At 39.9% G+C, this 18,153-nt stretch overlaps 1 protein-coding gene across 2 annotated transcripts in view; it reads left to right on the plus strand.

Annotated features, from left to right (window-relative positions):
* The window catches only part of Cpsf100 (cleavage and polyadenylation specificity factor subunit 2), a 166,940-nt gene that overhangs the window by 146,408 nt on the left and 2,379 nt on the right, over positions 1-18,153 (plus strand). For both annotated transcript variants that reach the window (XM_071670573.1, XM_071670574.1), the window contains 2 exons: positions 3,815-3,879; positions 10,095-10,232. In XM_071670573.1, the coding sequence (XP_071526674.1) occupies positions 3,815-3,879; positions 10,095-10,232 (203 nt within the window). The remainder of the gene's footprint in view (positions 1-3,814; positions 3,880-10,094; positions 10,233-18,153) is intronic.

Here is an 18,153-nt window from a genome sequence, read left to right on the forward strand (position 1 = left end):
CATATCTCTACCAGTCAACACTCTTGCATGCACTTTTCCTGGTATACTTAACAGTCATATTCCCCAATAATTGCTACATACATCCTTAGCTCCATTTCATTTGAATAGAATGATAATAGCCATCACCCAGTCCTCAGGCACAACCGTCTGTTTCAATGCTAACTTCAAGTGCACCCACTCTAGTCACACTTTCTCCTCCATACTTCAGCATTTCAGCCTTAATCCCAGCCATTCCAGGTGCCTTTCCTACCTTGAGCTTCATTATCACCCATTTTACCTCTCTTCTTTGCTATAGGCCCTTGCACTTGTGTCCTCCTCTTTCCATCCTCCATACCCATGCATATAAGTAACAACTGCTGCCTCACCTATCCGACATTCATTAGTTCTTGAAGATACTCTTTCCATTTTCCTTTCCCTTCTTCCTTTTAATTCAGCAACTCTCCTACCCTACTAGTCACATTAGTATTTCCACCTTTACATTTCTGCGATCCTTTTTCACCTCCTTCCAGAACAATTTCTTGTTTTCCCTAAATTTTATACTCGATTTTCTTCAAAAATCTTCATTACTCTTTCTGTGCTTTTCTCTATTGGCTTGTCAACATTCTGCTTACACTTCTCTTATTCTTCCCTCCACCTTTGCTGAACTTCCACTGGTATATTCCTTTTGAGCAATCTACCATATGCTTTTTTCTTCCCTTCCACAGCATTTCTAATTTCATCTGTTCAGTATGCATTTCCCTTTTTATTCTTATATCTCATGACCTTGTATCCAGCTACAAATTCTAGAACCTTTAAGTCTGTTTCTAAATGTTTCAAACACTTCATTCACACATGACTGTATTTCTACATTTCCTGCACCTTTATCTAAACTTTCAGTAACTCTCTTTTCATACTTCTTGCATTCGTTTTGATACATTTTTTTTTCACTTGCCAACACTCAAGAGTTATACAGTTGGACATTAAGTTTGGACCTGGCCACTTACCGGCCCATTCTAGTTCATCCCAGAATGGGAGAGTTTTTGGTTTTCTGGTAAGGAAACCAAAAGTAACAGTTTAAAGTGATGGGTTTTGGATTGGACATAGTCCTTCAGCTTTTTACAAGACTAATAACCTCTCTCATTCCAAGACTCATCTCCACTAGAGGCCTCAGATATCAGCTACCTGGACAATTTTTTGGTAATTGCAGGTTCAGAGAAGTATGTGCCAGACAAGGATTATGAATTCAGAAAGTCCTTCAAAAAGGAAGTTTTGTCATCAACCAGGAAAGGTCTCTCTTGATTCCTAGTCAGAATTCTACCTGCCTTGGAATAGATTGATATGCTCAGATTGATTCTGTATGCCTTCAGAAGGAAATGCCTTTGCAGTGTGCAAAAGTTGCTTCAACAGTTGGTGCTTAGGCTATGATGTCTCAATATTGACAAGGGCACTTGCTGGAAAAGTAAGATTTTTCAGCTCAGTGCAATGACATGGTAAAGTAACAGCCCCAGTGATCTGGGTAAACAAAGCCCTTCACTCATTAAACAGAGATATGTTGAAAGCTTTGCCCTAGGAACTCTTATCTTCTGGTGACTTCTATCAAGTTGACATCTGTGTTCTGGGAATTATTAAGCATCCAGCTTGTCAGCCTGTAGGGTGATGATGTCATCGTCCTGTGGAAGTTGCTGATTGGTAGGAGGAAAGCTAGAATGAATTGTAGGCTGCATATACTGAATGATGCTTAGCCTGTGGTGAGAACCTATGAGTTTAGAGGTTTATCACTCGGAGGGGTCTTAGAGAATCTCTCATAGCTTGCAGAGCACCACTCTATAAAAAAAAGCTTTTCATTTGAAATTCATCATTTTTTATTTGGATGTGGTCAATGTTTGGTGTGAGGTGGTTTGATTAAGTAATGAAAGGGTAGGAGAGATGTGTGGTAATAAAGAGTGTGGTTGAGAGAGCAAAAGAGGGTGTGTTGATTTTTTTGGACGCATGGAGAGAATGGGTGAGGAAAGATTGACAAAGGAGATATATGTGCCAGAGGTGGAGGGAACAAGAAGCAGGAGACAAAATTGGAGGTGGAAGGATGGAGTGAAAAAGCTTTTGAGAAAAAGGGGCCTGAATATAAAGGAGGGTGAAAGGCGTGCAAGGAATAGGGTGAATTAGAATGATGTGGTATACCGGGGTCTACGGGCTGTCAATGGATTGAACCAGGGTGTGTGAAGCGTCTGGGGTAAACCATGGAACGGTCTTTGGGGCCTGGATGTGAAAAGGAAGCTGTGGTTTCGGTGCATTACACATGACAGCTGGAGACTGGTTCAATCCTTTCACAGCATGTTGACCCTGGCATACCACATTGTTCCAATTCGTTCTATTCCTTGCATGCCTTTCACCCACCTGTATGTTCAGGCTCCAATTGCTCAAAATCTTTTTCATTCATCCTTCCACCTCCAGTTTGGTCTCCCGCTTCTCCTTCTTCCCTCCACCTCTGACACATATATCCTCTTTGTCAATCTTTCCTCACTTATTCTCTCCATGTGTTTAAACCATTTCAACATACCCTCTTCCGCTCTCTCAACCACACTTTTTATTACCACACATCTCTCTTACCCTTTCATTACTTACCCGATCAAACCACCTCACACCACATTTTGTCCTCAAACATTACATTTCCAACTATTCCACCCTCCTCTGCACAACCCTATCTATATTCCATGCTTCACAACCATATAGCATTGTTGGAACCACAATTCCTTCAAACATACCCATTTTTGCTCTCCGAGATAATGCTCTCGCCTTCCACATATTCTTCAATGCTCTCAGAACCTTCATTCCCTCCTCCACCCTGTAATTCACTTCTGTATATGTATGTATATGTGTGTGTATGGGCATTTATGTATATATATTTTTATGTGGGTGGTTGGGCCATTCTTTGTTTCCTTGCGCTGCCTTGCTGACAGGGAAACTGCGATTAAGTATAATAAATAAATTAATAGATAAATAAATATCACTTTGGTATACTCAGCTGAAGAAAGAAAAAAATGAGGAAGAGAGATGGCAGAACAAGAAATGAGTAGTCATTAGAAGAGGCTGAGTTGTGAAATGTTATCATTTACTTGTGTGAAAGATGATTGTATGGCTTTGTAGTGTAGTCAGAAGCAGAAATGAGATGAATATCTGTTGGTGAAAAATTGGACATTTTTGAGCACTCCATCTTTCCAACATATGGGATGCCTTGAACTTAACAGCCTTTATGATGGACAGTGTAAGTACAGGGCAGTCGAGAAGTAGATGTTCAGTGTCATTAGCATTTAAGTTACATCTTGTGCATGAGGGATCATGTGTTATGTTGAATCAAAGTTTATGTTGAAGAAATGATATGCTTCTCTGGGTGCAGTCATAAAAGTGATTCATATTTTTCTGGGGAGTAAAGTTTCAGATGGGTGTGTGTCTAGTATAATTGAGTTCAGTTTTAGGGTTTTGAGAATAGTTGTTTAGTGTTTGCTGGGTTGTTTTGGTGTGAAATCGTTTATCATTGTGAAGTATGCTTGGGTGAGGCTCAAGTGTGAGGCTGGGATGAACTTTTTCTATCTAACTTGATGGGTGGTTATGAAATGTCTCAGATAAGGGGGGATCAGCTCAGCACTGTTTCATAGAAGGAGGGATTGTATTGGAAGTATTTTTGTTTCAGTTTGCAGATGTTGAATGTTTTTGGCTTTCAAAATGTGATGTTTAAACTGATATGCTTGATAGATACAGATACAGAAAACACATCCATGAACATTCACATTGCTATTCAACTTCAAACAACCTGTTTTAATGGTATCTTATTTTGCAGTTATCTCAAGTGAAAATGAGCGTGATAAGGATATGGCAACGCTTAATTTGATTCCAAGAGAACAGGTAAAATACTTTTTTGAAAAGTGTTTGATTTGTAACTTTTTATTAGATTAATATCATTTCCAAGACTGCTATGAATTATGCATATGTATCTGTTTTCAAAAGTTGACCCTTGTGACCAACTAATTGATGTTTGAGTATGAATTTAAATTCATGTTGATAGACAAAAAAGTGTGTTTGGGCTAACTGTAAAGTTTATCTAAGACTTCATAGGATTAGTAGTGATGTCATAAATTTTTGTATCTTATTTTGTCATTTGTTTGACTTATCTTTTTCATGGTTAAATGTAATAAACCTATTGGTTAGTATTCAATAGTTTTGGATGTGGGATCTAAAGAAGAGGTATTTGTAAAAAATTCCTTGATTTTGTACTTTAGTATTGTACATTTTGGCTTGATTGCATTTGGCTCTAGATGTTTCTCACAGTCCATTTTATTGTATGGCAATCAGCTCCCTGAAAGTTTCCAGCCTTGGGCAAATGCCCTCACTGAGCGTAGGCAGCAAAATAAAATGGACAAAAAAGGGGAAAATATTTAAAAAAAAAAAGTGTTAAGAGCTGAAAAAAGGTATGTGTATGGAAAGATTTAAGAATAACTCTGTAGCTTAGTTTTGCTGAGAGGGAAAGCAAGACCAGCAGTTCTTAAACAGGTAGATGTAAAATTACTCCTAGCTTATCTTTGACAGCCTTGATTTAGGCCCCACAAAATTTTCCATGGTTTACCCGATGCTTCACATGCCCTGGTTCACTCCATTGACAGCACGTTGACCCCGGTATACCACATCATTCCAATTCACTCTATTTCTTGCTTGCCTTTCACCCTCCTCAAAGTTGAGGCCCCAATCGCTCAAAATCTTTTTCACTCCATCATTCCACCTCTAGTTTGGTCTCCCGCTCCTCCTCATTCCCTCCACCTCTGACACATATATCCTCTTAGTCAATCTTTCCTCACTCATTCTCTCCATGTGACTAAACCATTTCAACACACCCTTCTCTGCTCTCTCAACCACACTCTCTTTATTACCACACCTCTCTCTTACTCTTTCATTACTTACTCGATCAAATCCCTCGCACCACATATTGTCCTCAGACAATTGGAATTCCAACACATCCACCCTCCTCCTCTCAATCCTATCTATAGCCCATGCCTTTGCAACCATATAACATTGTTGGAACCACTATTCCTTCAAACTTACCCATGTTTGCTCTCCGAGGTAATGCTCTCACCTTCCACACATTCTTCAACACTCCCAGAACCTTCGCCCCCTCCCCCACCCTCTGACTCACTTCCGCTTCCATGGTTCCATCTGCTGGTAGATCCAGTCCTAGATATCTAAAACACCACACTTTCTCCAGTTTTTCTCACTTGACCAAACTTACCTCCCAGTTGACTTGTCCCTCAACCCTACTGAACCTAATAACCTTGCTCTTATTCACATTTACTCTCAGCTTTCTTCTTTCACACACTTTACCAAACTCAGTCACCAGCTTGTGCAGTTTCTCACCCAAATCAGCCACCAGCGCTGTATCATCAGCGAACAACAACTGAATTACTTCCTAAGCCCTCTGATTGACAATAGACTGCATACTTGCCCCTCTGTCCCTAGGGATAGGGGAGAAAGAATACTTCCCATGTATTCCCTGCATTTCATAGAAGGCAACTAAAGGGGGCAGGAGTGGGGGGGCTGGAACCTCCCTCCTTGTATTTAAATTTCTAAAAGGGGAAACAGAAGGAGGAGTTAGGCAGGGAGTGCTCATCCTCCTCGAAGGCTGAGATTGGGGTGTCTGAATGTGTGGATATAACCAAGATAAGAAGAAAGGAGAGATAGTTAGTATGTTTGAGGAAAAGAACCTGGATGTTTTGTCTCTGATTGAAACAAAGTGCAAGGGGTAAGGGGAAGAGTGATTTGGGAATGTCTTGGGAGTATAGTCATGGGTTGGTGAGAGGACAAGAGCAAAGGAAGGAGTAGCACTACTCCGGAAACAGGAGCTGTGGGAGTATGTGATAGAGTGTAAGAACATGAATTCTAGATTGATGTGGGTAAAACTGAAAGTGGGTGGAGAGAGATGGGTGATTATTGGTGCCAATGCACCTGGTCATGAAGTGAAAGACCATGAGAGGGTGATTATTGGTGGCAATGCACCTGGTCATGAAGTGAAAGACCATGAGAGGTAAGTGGTTTCGAAGCAGCTGAGTGAGTGTGTTAGCAGCTTTGATGCACGAGGCCAGGTTATAGTGATGGGTGATTTGAATGCAAAGGTGAGTAATTTGCCTTCTGCTTCAGCTTGTCCCCTCCACCTGTGACATATATTCTCTTTCTCAACCTTTCCTCCATCATTCCTTCCATATGTCCAAACCATTTCTACACACCCTCCTTTGCTCTCTCCATCACACTCTTTTTATTACCACACACTGTTTCATTACTTTTTTGATCAAACCACCTCACACTACATATTATCCTCAAACATTTCATTTCCAACACCTCCACCCTTCTCCATACAACCCTATCAATAGCCCATGCCTCACAGCCATATAACATTGTTGGAACGACTATTCCTTCAAATGTACCCAATTTTGCTCTTCAAGATAATGTTCTCTCCTTCCACACATTCTTCATTGCTCCCAGAACCTTAACCCCCCTTGCCCACCCTGTGACTCTTTTCCTCTTCCATGGTTCCATTCGCTAAGTCCACTCCCAGATATTTAAAATACTTCACTTCCAATTTTTTCTCCTTTCAAACTTACTTCCCAGTTAACCTGTCCCTTCAACCTTGCTCTTATTCACATTTACTGTCAACTTTCTCCTTTCACACACTTCCAAACTCAGTCACCATCTTCTGCAGTTTCTCATTTGAATCAACCACTAGAGCTGTATTATCGGCAAACAACAACTGACTCACTTCACGGGCCCTTTCATCCCTAACAGACTGCATACTTCCCCCTCTTTCCAAAACTCTTGTATTTACCTTCCTAACCACCCCAGCCATAAACAGATTATATGACCATGGGGACATCACACACCCCTGCCCCAGACCAACATTCACTAGGAACCAATCACTCTCCTCTCTTCCTACTCATACACATGCCTTACATCCTTGGTAAAAGCTCTTCACTGCTTCAAGCAACTTACTTCCCACACCATATACTCCTAAGACATTCCACAAAGCATCTCATATCAACCCTATCATATTCCTTCTCCAGATCCATAAATACTGCATATTTCTCATACATTTTTCAAAGCAAACACCTGATCCACACATCCTCTACCACTTCTGAAACCACACTGCTCTTCCCCAATCTGATAATCTGTACGTGCCTTCACCCTCTCAATCAGTACCCTCCCATACAATTTCCCAGGAATACTTAACAAACTTATGCCTGTGTAGTTGAACTCTACCTTTTTCCCTTTTGCCTTTATACAGTGGCACTATGCATGCATTCTGCCAATCCTCAGGCACTTCGCCATGATCCATACATACATTGAATATCCTTACCAACCAATCAACAACACAGTCACCCCCTTTTTTAATGAATTCTACTACAATGGTATTGCAGTGGAATTTATAAAAAAAAGGGGGTGACTGTATTGTTGACTGGTTGGTGAGGTTATTTAATGTATGTATGACTCATGGTGAGGTGCCTGAGGATTGGCGGAATGCGTGCATAGTGCCATTGTACAAAGGCAAAGGGGATAAGAGTGAGTGCTCAAATTACAGAGGTATAAGTTTGTTGAGTATTCCTGGTAAATTATATGGGAGGGTATTGATTGAGAGGGTGAAGGCATGTACAGAGCATCAGATTGGGGAAGAGCAGTGTGGTTTCAGAAGTGGTAGAGGATGTGTGGATCAGGTGTTTGCTTTGAAGAATGTATGTGAGAAATACTTAGAAAAGCAAATGGATTTGTATGTAGCATTTATGGATCTGGAGAAGGCATATGATAGAGTTGATAGAGATGCTCTGTGGAAGGTATTAAGAATATATGGTGTGGGAGGAAAGTTGTTAGAAGCAGTGAAAAGTTTTTATCGAGGATGTAAGGCATGTGTACGTGTAGGAAGAGAGGAAAGTGATTGGTTCTCAGTGAATGTAGGTTTGCGGCAGGGGTGTGTGATGTCTCCATGGTTGTTTAATTTGTTTATGGATGGGGTTGTTAGGGAGGTGAATGCAAGAGTTTTGGAAAGAGGGGCAAGTATGAAGTCTGTTGGGGATGAGAGAGCTTGGGAAGTGAGTCAGTTGTTGTTCGCTGATGATACAGCGCTGGTGGCTGATTCATGTGAGAAACTGCAGAAGCTGGTGACTGAGTTTGGTAAAGTGTGTGGAAGAAGAAAGTTAAGAGTAAATGTGAATAAGAGCAAGGTTATTAGGTACAGTAGGGTTGAGGGTCAAGTCAATTGGGAGGTGAGTTTGAATGGAGAAAAACTGGAGGAAGTGAAGTGCTTTAGATATCTGGGAGTGGATCTGGCAGCGGATGGAACCATGGAAGCGGAAGTGGATCATAGGGTGGGGGAGGGGGCAAAAATTCTGGGGGCCTTGAAGAATGTGTGGAAGTCGAGAACATTATCTCGGAAAGCAAAAATGGGTATGTTTGAAGGAATAGTGGTTCCAACAATGTTGTATGGTTGCGAGGCGTGGGCTATGGATAGAGTTGTGCGCAGGAGGATGGATGTGCTGGAAATGAGATGTTTGAGGACAATGTGTGGTGTGAGGTGGTTTGATCGAGTGAGTAACGTAAAGGTAAGAGAGATGTGTGGAAATAAAAAGAGCGTGGTTGAGAGAGCAGAAGAGGGTGTTTTGAAGTGGTTTGGGCGCATGGAGAGAATGAGTGAGGAAAGATTGACCAAGAGGATATATGTGTCGGAGGTGGAGGGAACGAGGAGAAGAGGGAGACCAAATTGGAGGTGGAAAGATGGAGTGAAAAAGATTTTGTGTGATCGGGGCCTGAACATGCAGGAGGGTGAAAGGAGGGCAAGGAATAGAGTGAATTGGAGCGATGTGGTATACCGGGGTTGACGTGCTGTCAGTGGATTGAATCAAGGCATGTGAAGCGTCTGGGGTAAACCATGGAAAGCTGTGTAGGTATGTATATTTGCGTGTGTGGACGTATGTATATACATGTGTATGGGGGGGGGTTGGGCCATTTCTTTCGTCTGTTTCCTTGCGCTACCTCGCAAACGCGGGAGACAGCGAAAAAAAAAAAAAAAAAAACTACAATACCATCCAAATCTGCCACCTTGCCGGATTTCATCTTTTGCAAAGCTTTCACTATCTCTTCTCTCTTAACCAAACCATTCTCCCTGACCCTCTCACTTCACACTCCACCCCAACCAAAACAAAAACACCCTATATCTGCCACTCTATCATCAAACACATTCAACAAACCTTCATAATACTCACTCCATCTTCTTACTTCATCAATACCTGTTATTGCTTCCCCACTTGCCCCCTTTGCCAATGTATCCATTTATTTTCTTATCTTACGCACATTTTTTACCTACTAAAACATGTATACATGTACATATTCATACTTGCTTGCTTTCCAAAACATTTACTCATATACATATTCATACTTGCCTTCATCCACTCCTGGCACCATAACCTGGCAACTGGTTATGGATGATGATGATTCCCAATTCCTATTCACACACAGAACCTTGAAGCTTATTTCTTGCTAGATTTTAATCATATTGAGGCTTTCTTTCACTTTGTCCACCAAAGATAAACTATCCAGTTGAAGGAGTTTCATCTTATTCCTACCTGCTGATTCAGCTGCTTAACCAGTCTCTATTCAGGATGATTTTTGTGTCTGCCTGGAAGAATTCAGTATTTATGCTGGGATTGTTACTGTAATGTATTACCTATTAAGTAAAGGATACCATAAAAAAGGATGGTTGATGTATTATGGAGCATGCATAAAAGTATCCTCTACGGTTGTGGGATGAGTGATGTATCATCTAGCATGTGTAGAGTCCCTGGTATTAGAGTAATTGATTTCCTTCTCAAGATGAGTACCTTATTGCAGAATGGTTTTGAGTCATCCTCTTTTTAGTTGACATTTAATTGAACATGTTGGTCATTGTGTGAATCTTTGGTTATTTCAATGTGGCACCCCAAAATGTTCACCCAATAGTTAAGTTGATGACCCACCCACTAGTAATATGTGTTTAGTGTATATGATATATATATATATATATATATATATATACCAGTAATTCTTTTCCTCAGGCACCTCCACACTGTCCTGTCTTTATCAATGACATTCGCCTGAGTGAATTTAAACAAGTTCTTAGCCGAGCAGGAATTAGTTCAGAATTCAACGCTGGCATTTTGTGGTGTGCTAATGGCACTATAGCTCTCAAGAAAGTAAGTAAGCTCATTATTTTATCATCGCTGTAATATGTTTCTAGATGTTGCTAGTCACATTCTTCGTTTTAGTTCATGTGTGTATGTTGCCTCCCTTCACTACATTATTCTTTAAATTATTTCATTATTGTTTAGGAAAGCTTAGACAGACTTATACTTTGGTTTTAAATGGTAAACACACACACAAAATGGATAATATGTCATCAGTCACAGGGAAATAGGCTCTAGGTTTCAGCTCGTGAGCTGTAAAGAGCTGGGGCTGATGTTGGTAAGATAGCACTACTGTTGGTTTATGTGTTCACCCACTGGCTGAAGAGTGTCAGATCATCTATTTGTAATTTTCAGTCTTTTCTAATTCATATAAGATACTTTCAGTTGGACTATGAGAAAAGCAAGTCTGTTTACACACACACTACCATAACATAGAGGTTGTGAACCTAAAGGACCAGGAATGGACAGAGGCACCATTCCAACTTGTTGGGTAGAGGATACTTGACATTGAATTACTCAGCTTTGAGCTACAGAGCAATAAAAAATTGTGGCTGAAAAACTTTTTCTCGTTGCCACCATTCCAAAAAGAAAAAATGCAGCATCCTCAGTGGAGTTCCCCAAGGGATCATTGTAATTTCCTTTTGTCTTGAACCTCATCCAACATGGCCATCCATCTCCACCTGAAACCCATGACATCCTTGTCCTTTCTTCTGCAGATGACCTTTCAGTCTCACCACAGCTTGCAAAGTCAGTGAGTTACACACATCTTACAGCATTACTCCAAACTTTTAGAACAATGGCCTCTGTGTAATGGAATGATACAGTATCACTTAAAAAGTCCTCAGTTATTGTACTGACACTCAGCAGACACAGTTCAAACTTACATATGCCTGTTGCTACTCAGCCAAACCCTTCCCTGAAACTAAAGACTGAGTATAAAGCATCAAATATAATTTTTTTTATTATTTTGCTTTGTCGCTGTCTCCTGCGTTAGCGAGGTAGCGCAAGGAAACAGACGAAAGAATGGCCCAACCCACCCACATACACATGTATATACATACATGTCCACACACGCAAATATACATACCTATACATCTCAATGTATACATATATATACACACACAGACATATACCTGTATACACATGCACATAATTCATACTGTCTGCCTTTATTCATTCCCATAACCATCGCCACCCCGCCACACATGAAATAACCACCCCTTCCCCCCAAATGTGCGCGAGGTAGCACTAGGAAAAGACAACAAAGGCCACTTTCATTCACATTCAGTCTCTAGCTGTCATGTAATAATGCACCGAAACCACAGCTCCCTTTCCACACCCAGGCCCCACAGAACTTTCCATGGTTTACCCCAGACGCTTCACGTGCCCTGGTTCAATCCATTGACAGCACGTCGACCCCGGTATACCACATCATTCCAATTCACTCTATTCCTTGCATGCCTTTCACCCTCCTGTGTGTTCAGGCCCCAATCACTCAAAATCTTTTTCACTCCATCTTTCCACCTCCAATTTGGTCTCCCACTTCTCCTCGTTCCCTCCACCTCTGACTCATATATCCTCTTGGTCAATCTTTCCTCACTCATTCTCTCCATGTGACCAAACCATTTCAAAACACCCTCTTCTGCTCTCAACCACACTCTTTTTATTACCACACATCTCTATTCAAACTTACTTCCCAATTGATTTGGCCCTCAACCCTACTGTACCTAATAACCTTGCTCTTATTTACAAATTTTATCAACAATAAAGTTATCCAATTTGTATAGACCTTCACTAATATTAAGATTATAATTGTTTGTGTATTTAGTAATAGAAGATTCAGTGATATTTCTCTTGGTACTGGAGTTAGAGTTGATAACTGAGATGGCATTACTCCAGTCAGTACAATGATCATAGTTTTTAATGTGATTAAACAAGACATTTGATTCTTGTCCTGTTCTTATACTATGTTTATGTTGCTTAAGTCTAACAGAAAGATCCTTACCCGTCTGTCCAACATAAAACTTATCACAATTTCTACATGGCACTTTATGGATGCACCCAGGAGAATTTTCTGGTGAGTTCCTGATTAAGATATTCTTTATAGTATTATTGTAACTGAAGGCAACATTTACATTAAAGGATTTAAGCAACATGGGAAGTAAAGTAAAATTATTATTAAAAGAGAGAACTAAAAGATTCTTGGTGTCAGTGGGAGGTTTGGGCTCAACTCTATAAAATGATTTCTTTGCTAACTTAAGGGATTTATCAATGAAAGATTTAGGGTACTTTAACTTAGATCCAATTGAATATATCTTCTCAGACTCATCATCAATATACTCTGGACTGCAAATACATAATGCCCTAAGGAACATAGATTGAAATGATGATAATTTAACTGTCTTGTTGAGATGAGTAATGATGGATGTATGAGCATACGTTGGTAAGTTTTCTGTATATGCTAAACTTAAACTTGTTTTCTTGCATATGGATCGTGCCATCTAAAAATGGTAACACCGTTATTTTCATTTTTACAGTAAATTTGATGGGGGGTACTAAATTGTTTAGTAAGGGGAGAAATGTATGTAAATTTTCATTTGTTGGCCAAACACAGAACATCATCTACATACCTAAACCAAATTGCATTAAAAGGTAAGATATCCTTTAGTAATTTTGTTTCAAAAAATTCCATATAAAGATTACTTAGTACAGGTGAAAGAGGGTTACCCATTGCCATACCAAATTTTTGAGCATAATAATCTCTATTGAATTGAATTACACAGTCATGTATACACAGTTGTATCAGTTCAATGAAAACAGACTTTGAAACAGGTAATTGAATATCATCCAAAACATCAAATAGATATTCTAAAAGGTCATCAACTGGAACTTTTGTGAAAAGTGAGAAAACATCAAAGCTAACAAGTTTGGAAATCAAAATTAACATTGATATTGTTAAGCTTAATTAAATCTACATTGTTCATGATATTAGAATTTGATGTCTTACCCATTAAAGGGCTTAATAAAGAAACTAACCATTATGACAATTTGTATGTGGTGGAGCCTACTGAACTCACTATAGGTCTTGCTGGAAAATTTTGTTTATGTGTTTTGATAAGTCCATACCTATATGGCAGTGAAGGGGACAAAGATGACAAAATTTCAATAAGAGAACCATTGCTTTTCAACAACAATTTCATTTCTTTATGGAAAAGGGAATTGACTGCTTCTAGGGGATTCTTACCGAGTTTAAAATATGTTGTGTCATAATTTAAAAGATCATTCATTTTAGATAAATAATTACTTTTGTCCATAATCACAATAAAGTTAGCCTTATCTGCTGTAATAATATGTATATCATTGGCTTTTTTTAAGGTGTTAATGGCTCTTATAAATCTTTTTGGGCAATTAGGTTCCACTGGTTTTGACAAACTGGCATACACTAAACCCTTACAGATATTAATTTCATCATTATATAAATTACTGTATTTCTCTAAATTGCAAAAAGACTTTGTGACATCAACACAGCTGGCTTCTCTGTTAGAGCACACAAAACTTAATCCATAGCCTAAAGCACACAAGGAATCCTTATCTAGTTGTTTATTGGACAGGTTTAACACAAAAGAAGGGTTTGTGTTCTTAGCCCAGTTGCTGTTTTCATTAAGATGGTCCAACTTACAATTCAGTTTCCTTTGTAGCCTATTGCGTTCACTTCTTAATCTATTATAGCAATAGTCCAAAATCCGGTTCTTCCAGTATACCGGTATAGCCATTTGAAAGGCACGTTTCTTCTCTCTTGTAATACGAAAAGCCTCCTCCATTTCAATCTTCTTTTATTCAATATGTGTAGAAAATGAAAATAATGTTATGTTACCATTTTTAGATTGCATGATCCATAGGCAAGGAAACAAGTTTAAGTTTAGCATATACAGAAAACCTACCAATATATGCTCATATATCTATTAAAAGGTAAGATATAGGGTGTTTTGGTCGAGGTGGTGTGCAAAGTGAGAGGGTTAGGGAAAATGATTTGGTAAACAGAGAAGAGGTAGTAAAAGCTTTGCGGAAGATGAAAGCCGGCAAGGCAGCAGGTTTGGGTGGTATTGCAGCGGAATTTATTAAAAAAGGGGGTGACTGTATTATTGACTGGTTGGTAAGGTTATTTAATGTATGTATGACTCATGGTGAGGTGCCTGAGGATTGGCGGAATGCGTGCATAGTGCCATTGTACAAAGGCAAAGGGGATAAGAGTGAGTGCTCAAATTACAGAGGTATAAGTTTGTTGAGTATTCCTGGTAAATTATATGGGAGGGTATTGATTGAGAGGGTGAAGGCATGTACAGAGCATCAGATTGGGGAAGAGCAGTGTGGTTTCAGAAGTGGTAGAGGATGTGTGGATCAGGTGTTTGCTTTGAAGAATGTATGTGAGAAATACTTAGAAAAGCAAATGGATCTGTTTGTAGCATTTATGGATCTGGAGAAGGCATATGATAGAGTTGATAGAGATGCTCTGTGGAAGGTATTAAGAATATATGGTGTGTCAGGCAAGTTGTTAGAAGCAGTGAAAAGTTTAATCGAGGATGTAAGGCATGTGTACGTGTAGGAAGAGAGGAAAGTGATTGGTTCTCAGTGAATGTAGGTTTGCAGCAGGGGTGTGTGATGTCTCCATGGTTGTTTAATTTGTTTATGGATGGGGTTGTTAGGGAGGTAAATGCAAGAGTTTTGGAAAGAGGGGCAAGTATGCAGTCTGTTGGGGATGAGAGAGCTTGGGAAGTGAGTCAGTTGTTGTTCGCTGATGATACAGCGCTGGTGGCTGATTCATGTGAGAGACTGCAGAAGCTGGTGACTGAGTTTGGTAAAGTGTGTGAAAGAAGAAAGTTAAGAGTAAATGTGAATAAGAGCAAGGTTATTAGGTACAGTAGGGTTGAGGGTCAAGTCAATTGGGAGGTAAGTTTGAATGGAGAAAAACTGGAGGAAGTGAAGTGTTTTATATATCTGGGAGTGGATCTGGCAGCGGATGGTACCATGGAAGCGGAAGTTGATCACAGGGTGGGGTAGGGGGCGAAAATCCTGGGAGCCTTGAAGAATGTGTGGAAGTCAAGAACATTATCTCGGAAAGCAAAAATGGGTATGTTTGAAGGAATAGTGGTTCCAACAATGTTGTATGGTTGCGAGGTGTGGGCTATGGATAGAGTTGTGCGCAGGAGGATGGATGTGCTGGAAATGAGATGTTTAAGGACAATGTGTGGTGTGAGGTGGTTTGATCGAGTAAGTAACGTAAGGGTAAGAGAGATGTGTGGAAATAAAAAGAGCGTGGTTGAGAGAGCAGAAGAGGGTGTTTTGAAATGGTTTTGGCACATGGAGAGAAAGAGTGAGGAAAGATTGACCAAGAGGATATATGTGTCGGAGGTGGAGGGAACGAGGAGAAGTGGGAGACCAAATGGGAGGTGGAAAGATGGAGTGAAAAAGATTTTGTGTGATCGGGGCCTGAACATGCAGGAGGGTGAAAGGAGGGCAAGGAATAGAGTGAATTGGATCGATGTGGTATACCGGGGTTGACGTGCTGTCAGTGGATTGAATCAGGGCATGTGAAGCGTCTGGGGTAAACCATGGAAAGCTGTGTAGGTATGTATATTTGCGTGTGTGGACATATGTATATACATGTGTATGGGGGTGGGTTGGGCCATTTCTTTCGTCTGTTTCCTTGCGCTACCTCGCAAACGCGGGAGACAGCGACAAAGCAAAAAAAAAAAAATATCTATTATTACTCATCTCAACATGACAGAGTTAAATTATCATCATTTCAATCTATGTTTCTTAAGGCATTAAGTATTTGCAGTCCAGAGTATACTGATGATGAGTTTGAGAAGATATATTCTATTGGATCTAAGTTAAAGTAACCTAGAGTACTGATGATGAGTTTGAGAAGATATATTCTATTGGATCTAAGTTAAAGTAACCTAGAGCTTTCATTGATAAATCCCTTAGGTTAGCAAAGAAATCATTTTATAGTTGAGCCCAAACCTCCCATTGACACCAAGAACCTCCCATTGACACCGAGAATCTTTTAGTTCTCCCCTTTGATAATGATTTTACTTTACTTCCCATGTTGCTTAAATCCTTTAATGTAAATGTTGCCTTCAGTTACAATAATACTATATAGAATATCTTAATCAGGAACTCACCAGAAAATTCTCCTGGGTGCATCTATAAAGTGCCATGTAGAAATTGTGATAAGTTTTATGTTGGGCAGACTGGTAAGGATCTTTCTGTTAGACTTAAGCAACATGAATATAGTATAAAAACAGGACAGAATCAAATGCCTTGTTTAATCACGTTAAAAACTATGATCATTGTATTGACTGGAGTAATGCCATCTCAGTTATTATCTCTGACTCTGTTACCATGAGCAATGTCACTGAATCTTCTATTATTGAATACACAAAGAATTATAATCTTGATATTAGTGACTGTCTATACAAATTGGATAACTTTATTGTTGATAAGATTTGTAAACAATTCACCTTTTTGTCCACATAATAAGTTTATGATATGCTCGTTGTCTGTCTTGGACAATCACATGTTTACCATATGGCATCGTAGCTGCGTCTCTTCGTTGTATATCAACTGCCTGTTACATTTCTCTCTTGTGTCTCCCCTGATGATGTGATTATTACACGAAAGTGCACTTGGGAACTTATTGTGTTTCATTTTCCCTGTGGACTCATAGGAATATACTTGATCATGTGCAAAATTGTGATCCTTTCCATATTCATATTCATATTCATATTTGCTCGCCTTCATTCATTTCTGTTGTTACCTCGCCCACAGGAAAATGACCCCCTGCTTCAGTGAGGTAGTGCTATGTAAACAGGCAAAAAAAAAAAGGCCACATTCGTTCCCACTCAGTCTCTGTCATGTATAATGCACCAAAATCACAGCTCTCTATCCACATCTAGGCCCCACAGGCCTTTCCTTGGTTTACCCCAGACATTTCACATGACCTATTTTAGTCCATTGATAGCACATCGACCCCAGTATACCTCATCGTTCCAGTTCACTCTATTCCTTGCACACCTCTCACCCTCCCGTATGTTCAGGCCCCGATCACTCAAAATCTCTTTCACTCCATCCTTCCACCTCCAGTTTGGTCTCCCACTTCTCCTTGTTCCCTCCATCTCTAACACATCCTCATTGTCAATCTTTCCTCACTCATTTTTTCTGTATGTCCAAACCATTTCAATACACCCTCTTCTGCTTTCTAAACCACACTTTTTATTTCCACTCATCTCTCTTACCCTTTCATTACTTACTCAATCAAACCATCTCACACTGCATATTGTCCTCAAACATTTCATTTCCAGCACATCCACCCTTCTCCATACAACCCTATCTATAGCCCATGCTTCGCAACCATGTAATATTGTTGGAACTACTATTCCTTCAAACACATTCTTCATCGCAAGTTGTTAGAAGCAGTGAAAAGTTTTTATCAATGATGTAAGGCATGTGTATGTATAGGAAGAGAGGAAAGTGATTGGTTCTCAGTGAATGTTGGTTTGCGGCAGGGGTGCATGATGTCTCCGTGGTTGTTTGATTTGTTTATGGATGGGGTTGTTAGGGAGGTGAATGCAAGAGTTTTGGAAAGAGGGGCAAGTATGCAGTCTGTTGTGGATGAAAGAGCTTGGGAAGTGAGTCAGTTGTTGTTCGCTGATGATACAGCGCTGGTGGCTGATTCATGTGAGAAACTGCTGAAGCTGGTGACTGAGTTTGGTAAAGTGTGTGAAAGAAGAAAGTTAAGAGTAAATGTGAATAAGAGCAAGGTTATTAGGTACAGTAGGGTTGAGGGACAAATCAATAGGGAGGTAAGTTTGAATGGAGCAAAACTGGAGGAAGTGAAGTGTTTTAGATATCGGGGAGTGGATTTGGC

Source organism: Panulirus ornatus, chromosome 15 (genome assembly GCF_036320965.1).
Source record: "Panulirus ornatus isolate Po-2019 chromosome 15, ASM3632096v1, whole genome shotgun sequence".
NCBI lineage: Eukaryota > Metazoa > Arthropoda > Malacostraca > Decapoda > Palinuridae > Panulirus > Panulirus ornatus.